The 10877-nt window shown below is 33.2% G+C and overlaps 1 protein-coding gene and 1 pseudogene across 1 annotated transcript; both read right to left on the reverse strand.

The window, feature by feature from the left end:
* Positions 1-23: 23 nt before the first annotated feature.
* LOC111638970 lies at positions 24-5943 on the reverse strand (annotated as a pseudogene).
* Positions 5944-8248: 2305 nt separating this feature from the next.
* LOC111638965 lies at positions 8249-10186 on the reverse strand. The gene is made up of 3 exons (XM_023384743.1): positions 9320-10186; positions 9165-9254; positions 8249-8936 (listed from the first exon to the last, which is right to left on the reverse strand). The coding sequence occupies exons 1-3, from the start codon at positions 9428-9430 to the stop codon at positions 8814-8816; spliced, it is 324 nt and encodes a 107-aa protein (XP_023240511.1). The 5' UTR covers positions 9431-10186; the 3' UTR covers positions 8249-8813.
* Positions 10187-10877: the final 691 nt, after the last annotated feature.

Raw genomic sequence — 10877 nt, forward strand, 5'->3', positions numbered from 1 at the left:
TTTCGTACTCAACCCTGAAAAGTTCAAGGCAGTATAACTGGTTTTCCTATTAAGTTATTACTCCCATGAACTTCCTCATCCCGTTCTATCGCATCCATTAAATCATTATATTTCTCTGATCTCAATGTTGACTGATTATTTTTCACCCAGTTCAAGTCATTCGCCTCAGCTCTCACATAAGCATCCACCATGTATAGTTGTGTCAATTTTCCCGCACTGAATAGTGGATTAAATTCATCATATCGAGGAGACAATCTGTAAGTGAAATATTCCTCTATACTTATTCATTCTCTTGTCTGTGCCCCATTCTTCTTTACTCTTGCAATTGTGGTTGTCCACCCGTCGTCTCCTCCAGGAAACAGTATGGGATATGTCAATGCGTCCAGCTTTTCGTGTAGTATACTTACTCGTTGTATTTTCCATTTGGGTTTAGAGAATCAGGTCTGAGGTGTATATCTCTTTAAAGTGGAGGCTCTCCATTTTTTGTCTGGAAGACAATTGCCACCTCATTTCCAGTTGGACTATTATATCTTCTGTTGTCATTAATTTTATCATGAACAATGGCTAATGCCAATTTAGTTGGTTCAATTCCTTCATTCTCTGCCTTCTCGATTGTTTCTCTCTCAACCTCATGTAACATCTTGTGGGCTTGTGCTATTGAATTGTTTTGCATTACCTCTCCAATTATCCTCATGATATTTTCATTACAATCTTTATTTTCGGGGAGACTCATGCGATGCTATGCTGCTTCATCTGAATCAAGAATGTAAATTTGGGCAAACTTCCTCTGTTCTTGCTCATTTGGGTGAAGTGTTCCAGTTCGGTGTACTATCTGTCCGCACACTCGAAAGCAGTAGGGTCCATTTCTAGCTGGTGGCTTCACATTGGCCCCTGTAGATGCAAATGCGAATGAACTGTTGTAAGATCGAATACATTTCATAAAATGTTTGCTGTCAGGACCATCACCAGTCAAGGGGCATCGAAATTTTTCAGGGTAAGGCCTATACTTAGGCAGTTGTACTTGCCCCTTCTGGCAACATCTTGAGAATTGATCGTAATGATTAGATGACTTCTCCCCCTCAAAGTAAAGTGATAGGCAATGTTTACAAACGATATCCATTGGCCCGAGATAATTCTGTGGAAAATCAAACTCGTTGTTTTCAGCATTCACTGAGGCATTCCTAAATGCTAGGCGTGCGTTTTTCTATACATCTGTTTGAAGCTGGTATCTATCATATCGCCGCTGATCAGTTTCGTTGGCTTTTCGCTGTCGGCGTACCTGTAATGTAGCTGATCGTTGTTCATAAGATTCATTTTGTCTTCTATGTCGTCTTGTTTCTGTCTCCCTGTGCAACCTTGCAGATCTCAGCACATCGGTTTCATTCTGCAAGCTTCCACGTGTTGATTGTGCTATTTTATGTAATCTTTCCTGCGCTGGTCTCTCCCTTTGTCTTGCAGCAGCAACAGCTTTACGTTCCTCCACAGTGGCGTATTTCTTTGGCCGTGCGATGAAAGGTTTCTATTATTATATTCAAATATTACCTTAAGTATTTCAAACCTTATCAACTTACGTTGTGATTCAAAACTACCCGCCCCCTAGTTAACACTACATGCATTCCGTGATAATAATAAATTCGTATTACAAATATACTGAACTATTTATATTGTTATATTGACCAAATAATAATTTATTGGCCAAATGAATAATGATAATTCATATTCTTAATTTAAATAAGAATTAAAAATGTTAATTTGAGTGTTTGAAATATGACATACGATAGGGGCGCCTCTAGTGTCAGTTATCAAACGGTTACGGGACAGACGGACACCCGTTGAATGGGTTATATATATAGATAATGTTTGTCTATAGAGATGTACAGAGATAATAGTTTATGAGTAAGCAATAAAAATTTTACTATGGCCTAACATCGAAACGAAATTATAAATGATTTGTTTAACTATCAAAATATGGCTACTGGAAGACATGTTTCTCTTCTATGTAATAACGTAAATCATGAATTATAAATTCGGCTCGTGAAGTAAATCAAAATTTTGTTGATAGTTTTAAATTCGTGTTATTATTTTGTCAATATACATTGTTGTTAATTTTATTTTAATTAATATTATGAAATGAAATGAGAAAGATGTAATTGTATTGAACAAGATCACTTATTGAGGTTGATATTGCTTTTGACATTATAAACCAGAACTCTGAAATTGTTCATCCCTATTCTTCAAATGAAAAAAATCAGGGTTCTTGAGTCGGAGTATTTTTTGCCGACTCCGACTCCTTTTTACTTACGAACTTCTTATGTATATAAAACGGAAAAGTATTGAAATCGTGTCAAATTTGACCCTCCAAGTTTTTTCTTTGCAAATCTACACGTTTGGAGACCTCCCGAACTCCTCAAAAAAGTCAATACAGAGAAAAAATTCGCGCGCGCGTGTGTTGGCGTCTAATTTGTTTAATTTCTTTACTTTTTGTTCTGAGATATTAAACAATATCTCACAACGGGTAAAGTTCAAGAAACGAAATGTGGCGCTGTAGCTTGCGTATAAAGGGGCATTAATTCTATTAAATTTTGGTTCTTTATTAAAGATCGACAGGGTGAAGACATAAAAGTGGTCATATGTCATATCTCTTAATTAATGAATATTTTACTCGTTATTAGCGTTCAAAATTTAAAAAACTATAATAAAACTCATCTTTACCCCTCAAGGAAAGCTTTTTCTGTCATTTTATACTACCGTGTTTCCCCGAAAATAAGACATCCGCAGAAAATAAGACCTAGCACAGATTTTGCTGAATTGCGAAATATAAGACCTCCCCCTGAAAGGAAGACCTAGCGAAGTTTTTTTTAGTCGTAACGGTCATCGACAGATGGTTGAAAGTGGCCGTTGGCTTTTTGAAAGTACAGCTAACTGATTGGTTAGCAGACAATTACGCTACACGGCATGATTTGCATAAGACTATGGCTTGGGAATCACAGATTTGCATAACGTTACGGCTGGTGATGGCTAATTGGTCGGCCGGGAATTACGCCACATGATATTTGCATAGTGCTACGGTTCAGTAAGCACTAATTGGTCATCGAGTCCGATGTTGACGCTATAAAAAAGCGACAGTTCGACACACCGGATATATGTCACTCTCGTCTAAGTTCGACTTGGGAATTTTTTTGTTCAATAATAAATGTGAATTTTTCTTCCTGGAAAAAGTAAGACATTCCCTGAAAATAAGACCTAGCGCATTTTTCAGAGCAAAAATTAATATAAGACACTGTCTTATTTTCGGGGAAACACGGTAGTACAGCCAAACCCGTTAAAGTGTTCTCGCCTAAGATGTTAGAATGTATATGGGGACATGATTTAGTTCAACTACTTTGACTTAAATAACTAACTCCTGTGTTATATCAACCGACTGCGATTCCGACCATTCTGACACAGAAATTATTATGCTTCAAACAGGGTGAACAAAATCATGCCCCCCACACACAGTCTAACATCCACACATATAGAAAAAAACCTTGAATTCTTTGCATATCTCGAAATTTCAAGGTGTCCCGAGTCCAAAAATGAAAAAATTTGGAAGGGGTCATTTTTGACCGAGCTCTACACTTTCCTCTGTTATATATAACAGCCGAAAAGTAAAAATTATCCGATACATATTTATATATTACTTAGAGAAGTCTTTTAGCTTTGGAATAAAAAGTTTCTACGCTCTATCTTTATTACAACTTTATTTATTAAATATTTTATTCTGAGGTCACGTGATGACATCAGAATTTCCGTGTCTCTTTCGGTAACAAGTCTACCCCTAGTTAGAGTCGGAGTCGGATGGTAAGGAAAAGTCGGAGTGAGTCGGAAGTTGCAGTCGGTAGATTTTTACGCGACTCCACAGCCCTGAAAAAAATACTTGATTTATTAAATAATTTTCCATACTCAACAGAACATATTTTGTTCTTGTCACGTTTATGAAACATATCCAAGTATGATTTCTAAATAAATATTTATTAGAACAATCAGCACTTTCCTTCAATTCACTACGCGAATTAAAGACAGCGACCATACGTAAAGTGTATAAGAAGCAAAATAACAAGAGTAAGTATTCTAATTTAAAAACGTAATTAGAACAGAAATGTTATAAATTAATATGTCGCCACATATCTCTATTATTCCTAATTTTTACAATTACGTAAATACTATTTTTACTTTCCCGACTGTTATATATAACAGAGAGTACATATGTGTGGCACGATTTTTGTTCACGCCCTTTGAAGCTTAATAACTCCTGTGCTCTTTGTCGATAATATATAAAATTTTTAGGGCGGTTTGTTTGTTTTGAAGATTGATGCTATTAATATAGAAAAATGCAGATTTTTCAAGTGATATTGATAAATACAGATGCGTTCGTTTTGTTACGAGGTGTGTTACTTTGGCATCATGTTTTAATTAATTTTGCTGTAATATAACAGAAATTATCTCAGTGTTACAGAAATATTTCCACAAATGCCAAATGAAGCAGTGTTAGACGAACAATCAAGGTGAATCTTCTCACTTCTCAGGATGAATGATCAAATTTTAAGTAAAGACTCCATTAATTGTTCCAGTTGTCAGAAATTTGTCGTCATAGTCCTATCCGTTTAACTCCGCCATTGTAAGCCTGTCTTAGTTTATAAGGGCGAGCGAAAAAAAAACGCTTTGATATTGTGCACAGGACTAAAATAGTTTTTAAAAACATTCGAATAAGCCAATTTTACTTATATGGTGTGCTTAGTCCGATATGTGCGACTTTTTTCTAAACAATATTTAGGCCAATACAAAAAATAAATAGATAACAGATATCTAATGTATTATGCACTCGTTATAATGCAATTTCAATTGATAGTAGATACACACTGTGGCCAAAAACATGAAACAGTTAAACAGTGATACATATGGGAAGGATCGTTGTTATCTAGGGTAAACTTGCCTAATTCGTACTACTTCAGGAAAAACCATCATATTATCGAAATTAATAAACATAAAATATTTTTTATTTTAAGTAACTTTTATTTGGGAAATATTTTATCACTACCATAGTAAACTTTAGCATAAATCTTATAAACTTCTGAGAAATAAACAATTTAAAAAAACACTAAAAAAGTACGATTTAGGAACATTCGTCTTAAATCGTACTGATATATTCTTAAATCGTACTTTGAGATCCTATCGTTGGTTTGCAGTCTTAAGAATAAAAATCTTTATCAATAATGTATTAATACGTGTGTCTATTAACTCTTAACAAATTCGGCGGATGGTCTTCGCCAATTTTCGGCAGTCATCGCAGTTGTAATCCGTTGTTTTTTATTGGTTCCTGCGCAAAGTTCATGTACCCGTATCTCATATTGTGTGCATTTGATCATACTTTCTTTTACGTCTTCTTGGCATAATTTACAGTACCAACAGATATTTTCATCTTCCTGTTTTTTTTTTTTTAATTCTCCTTTTGTGATATTTTAGTAGTTTTGTTTTTCTTCGAACCAAGATTATTTCATACGTTTTTCTTCTTGCAATTCCAAGAATACCACGTAGTGGAGAAATTATTTGAAATGTCGCTCGAACTGTCTCTGTATTAGAAATGTTTACTTTCATACCTAAAGAACATTCCTTCGCTTTCTCTTTTAGACATTGATCTCGCTGTTTTTCCGAAGGGTGAGTTGTCGGTACCTCAGGAAGTTGTGGGGACTCAACTTCTTCAGTCTGTTCTTGCTCAGTAGTCTGATTGGATAGTGCCACACACGTTAAAGTATCTGTTTGTTCTTGCTGCCTTTCAGTTGCCAGATTCTGGGAGACTTCTGCCGATTCACTTAGATTAGCATCTTCGTCAAGAACAACATATTCCTCATCCCCTATCTTAAAGCGATTGCGAGGCCACAATTTGCAAGATTCGAAGCCTTGCATTCCTGTGTCCATACAAACGGCTCGAGGATATGCTTTATAAAGGAATTAAAACGCTTTGCATCCACGATGCGCAAGCAGCACTAAAATTCTGTTTTAGTGATTTGAAAAATGACCTATCTAGTCTATTCTTTGATGTGTATTCAGTCCTTGTAACTGTCGTCTAAATGTCAATTTCGGTCATTATATACACTAAAACTTCGGTAAATTATAAGGTCCCGTCATTATATTTTTTAATCGGTTCTTTCATATTTTCTTTACTCCAAGAATTATATTTTCTTTTTGACATGTTGTTCTAAAATTAAAGACGATTAAGTTTTACGTTGTTTTGAACTTTTGCGGTTATTTTTTAAATCAGAAACTTAGAAAAAAAATAAGTTTACGAATCCTTTTCAATATTTTTGTCCGGAGCAGAGTAACAGCGTGTTGTCTGTCAGATGGTAATATGACCGATTGTTATTTACTTCTTTTGCTACTAGAGACACTAATAGCTATTACGGGAGTGAAGATATAAGCGACCGATTGTTATTTACTTCTTTTGCTACTAGAGACACTAATAACTATTACCGGAGTTAAGATATAAACGAAGTACGAATTAGGCGCAAGTACGAATTAGGCAAGTTTACCCTATACTACTAAAAATTTTGTGAGAAGTTTTCCGAATTAACAAATGTGCCAAAATAAGTGTCCGAGAGGACTCAGCATCATTCATCCATTGTCTTTGATAAGAAGAACGGATACATTTAACAATCTACGAAAATTTTATGGTGTCCGTGTAGTCACCTCATTCTTCTAGTTTGTAATATACAAACTCGTGGTGTACAAGTGTCATATCGTGGTCAATGTTGACTGATGAGGGGCCAAAAGCCTGAAACGTGTAGAATTACCGTATCAATTAAATAAAGATGGAAAAGAAGCCATGTATTTAATTAATAACACATTCTTGTGTTTAATACTCTCGAATATTGATGTCTAGATTTTAATAGAATTTAAATATTTGTACATTATTGTAGCAAATAAAATACCAAATACTTTTAAAGCGGTAAGAATTTTATTCGAAATAATTTTCCTAGGAAATTCAACATATTTTATTTCCTATTTAGTATTAGAGTTGTTATTTGAAATATTAAAATGTATTTAAAGTATTCTCTGTCATTTTAGTTACGAGATATTTTAAATTTTTCGTGATATTGGAACGAATCGAAGTATTTTTAATATCGTGATGTATATTCAATTCTTCATGTTTATCTTACCATTTCGAGTAATATAAAAATGTTTGATACACGCGACTAATTTAATTGCATTTTATGTTAATAAAATTAAAATAAATAATAATCAAAAGAACTTTGGTCTAATAGTCTTTAGCACGAATAAAATCTAAAACTTTATTTACTAAGAAATTACAGAAGAATTACATGCAAGTAAACAATACTTGTAGGTATCATAGAGGTGATAGTACAAACGTGATGAAAACCCAGAAAGTTACAAGTTTCCATTAAAATTAATCGGGTTGGTGAGGTACGAATCAACAACTAACTACCGGAGTTCAGTGATTTTTTTCCATTCGGTAATTGGTGGGTACGAACTTCAGTTAAGATTCAATGTTTAATGGCACTTATCGTAAATTATATATGCCGTAACAACGTTCTTTACAACGTTGCTCAAATCGGTAAAAAGTGGATGTTGCAACACGATACATAATGATTATTTTAAAACTCTTTTCTCTTATGTGCACTAAGATGCCCGATTTTATTGCGTTTGGCTCGGCCTCATAATAGCTGGATGGTCAGAGACAGACCACAAATGTCAAGAAAGACTAGCACCGAAAAATTCATGGAGTATTCTGAACCATGCGAATTTGAACTTAGTTCCTCAGAGTGATACTTGTGGAATATGTGCTCTTTGTTTTACTTGTGCTTTTCAATGCTATTAGTTCTTTGCAAATATTAGCAAATAACTTTCCGTCTATTAGGCGTTTTTATTAAAAAAGAACATTTATATCATTAAGCATAAGATAAAATTTTGTGTGGCGCCATTTATTATTAGATATGGTTCTAAAAGATTATATTTTTAATTACTATGCAATGAGAAACAGCTTTATTTTAAGGGTAGGAGTGAGTTTTATAGAAGAGATAAAATGTTAATAACAAATAAAATTTTTATTTGTTAATTCTTACTCTTCTGCAGATACATATCCCCTGTTCCTCCCCACCCACTCGTCATTTTGCATAGGCGTTGCAGACTAAAGAAGGAAACACATTGATTAGAAGCCGTTTGTAATCAATAAAATTGTGATTTATTTGTCATTTTGCAAAGGCAGAAATAAGATGTCGTAGAATGGTAATGGCCCGATCTGAAACCAAAATAACCGGCAAAGACTACCATTGTGAACCAACAAAGAAGAGTGAAAACAAAAATTTAACAGCATCAATGCACCTCATATACAAGCTACCTTGACGAATTTCGTTTATTAATCTTTAACCTGTCCTAGGATATTTAGCAAAATATACGCCAACACACCCACTCCCACACACACATGCACGCATATTCAGAAAATTGTTTGCTGTTTTTTTCTACCTTTTGGATTCAGGAGTTCTCAAAACGTGGAGAGTTGCGAAAATTTCAAATGGTCAAATTTGATATAATTCTTATATTTCCACTTATCGTGTATACATTACAACCAAGAAAAAACAATGCATTTACAAGCAAACAAGCAAACCATCAAAAATAATAACTATTATATGCTATTTTTTAAAATAGCATATAATAGTATTTTGCATAGTAGTAACAGTATAAATGCAGTGTTTTAGCGTTTTGCGAATAATAACGAATGTGCATTAAAAGATTATTAATAAATATTCCTAAATCAATATTCAAAAAGCTGTTTCATTCTTCAATGTAAAATGTTCAACACGTTTTGTAGAACATCTCTTCTTATCCAGAACGCCGGTTAATTGAATGAGAGAAGAGAAAACAGAATACAATCCACTGACGAACTGAAAACAATTTAAAGTAGAATAAATATAAAAACATAAGAATATAATAAAGTTGTTCTTTGTGGTATTTCTCAGTTAACGTTCTATTTTTCTAAATATTATATTAAATAAGAGAAAAATAAAACATTAAATTAAAATATTATGAATTCATATTTTTACACACTTATATATAGTTGTATTCTGCAATGCTGTAAATTAACAAATAATATTACACGCCTACATATTTACCCTTATTAAGAAAGTTCTTTTAACGTAGAAAAATCCCCACATTGATATTCCAAAAGGTCTTCCTCCAAATCTCTTCATGAAACAAATCATCTGAAATGGTTCAATTATTAATTGAATTATATTACTATTGTGTAAATTTAAAAACAAATACATACTTTAAATCTAAATTCGGGCGCAAATAATGATGAATATTTCCCGATGCTGATATAATTGTCATAGATCTGAAATATATCGATATATTCATTAAACCTCGACAGCCGTTTCATTAATTAAATTATATTAATTTCGTAGATGTCATACGAATGAAACAATACTCACGATAGATGTGAAAATTGATAATGACCATGCAATGAATAATGTTGCAGCCAGTAAAATCATTGAAATCACTCCAATACCTATACGAAAAATTGTACCTATCTCTAGGAAGAAAAAAACATACACACAAAAACAAATTTCGTAGACGAAAAAAATGTAATTAAGAGGAAACAAAGCTTTCCATTTTTCGTTCATCTCTTCCAAAATTTGCCAAATTCTCCAAATTTTCTCCGTTAGTTCATCAATGAAAGATTTTCTTGCGTGTATTGTAAGTTGCAATTCATTAGAAATGTTTATTAACCTTTTCTCTAGTAGCGAGATAAAAACTACGAAAAACAAAAGTACACAACATGCGTGAGACGCAACATGAAATAACCAAAAACCGAATACGCAAAGGCAGAAATAAGATTTCGTAGAATGGTAATGGCCCGATCTGAAACCAAAATAACCGGCAAAGACTACCATTGTGAACCAACAAAGAAGAGTGAAAACATAAAAAATGAAATAATAATGAAAATAATGTTCACGTTTTTCGATGAATTCTTCTTCTTTCTTGAAATCTCTCATTAAATAGTGAAGATTATGCTTTTTCCTTTTCAAAATGCTAAATTGTACCGCTGTGTACAAAGAACATATCAATGCAATAAACTGAACGTACAGTTTGTTGTTTTCAAATATTAGAAATACCTGATGGCAATAAGCATCGGTTATTGTTATCATAGTAATAAACAATAATGTTATCGTCCATAAAAATAATTCGAAGAAAGTCATGTAAATTACAAAAAAATTTTGAATTAATTTTGATTTTTTCTTTCGACATTTGCATGTTTCCAACATATCCAATCCGAAGAGTTCCATAATAGAAATCACCGGTAGAAGTTTTCTTGCTATACAATGACTGTACGATGACTGCATTTTTACCAGACAAGTGCGAACTTTATTTCGTCGTATTCCCTCGAAATTCAACAAACTGTTTTTAAACTGTTGTCTTTTGTTATACTACGATATACTAAAAATTCAGCAATACAGATATTTTGCAGACGCAATGGTTGAGGAGAAATTTCAAATTTTGGAATAATGGTTGCACTCCACTCAAATTCTCTTCAAGTGTATGTGTACAGGATTTAAATGGATTCTGATTGGTAAAGAAAATCGATTGAGTGACGGTAACAAATGTAAAAGCCAATCGCGTTGCAGACTGAAGAGGGAAACACATTGATTAGAAGCTGTTTGTAATCAATAAAATTGTGATTTATTTGTCATTTTGCATATTATATTTATGTGCATATTTTTCAGATTATTTGAAAAGATTTTGGCATGTATGTTATGTTAAGTATTTAGTAATGTACAGAGATTTATATTTAAAATATACAGTTTATAGCGAGGTGTATTCAAAAT

The sequence above is a fragment of the Centruroides sculpturatus genome, unplaced genomic scaffold (assembly GCF_000671375.1).
Source record: "Centruroides sculpturatus isolate CEXI.00-Female unplaced genomic scaffold, Cexi_2.0 scaffold1153, whole genome shotgun sequence".
Classification (NCBI taxonomy): domain Eukaryota; kingdom Metazoa; phylum Arthropoda; class Arachnida; order Scorpiones; family Buthidae; genus Centruroides; species Centruroides sculpturatus.

Excerpts from the sequence above, each read along its gene's own strand:
- LOC111638965 (XM_023384743.1), bottom strand. The coding sequence starts at position 9,430 with ATGAAACGGCTGTCGAGGTTTAATGAATATATCGATATATTTCAGATC. Across the intron at positions 9,255-9,319 it reads CGCCCGAATTTAGATTTAAA|ATGATTTGTTTCATGAAGAG; the intron begins GTATGTATTTGT and ends GAACCATTTCAG. Across the intron at positions 8,937-9,164 it reads AAAGAACTTTCTTAATAAGG|TTCGTCAGTGGATTGTATTC; the intron begins GTAAATATGTAG and ends AATTGTTTTCAG.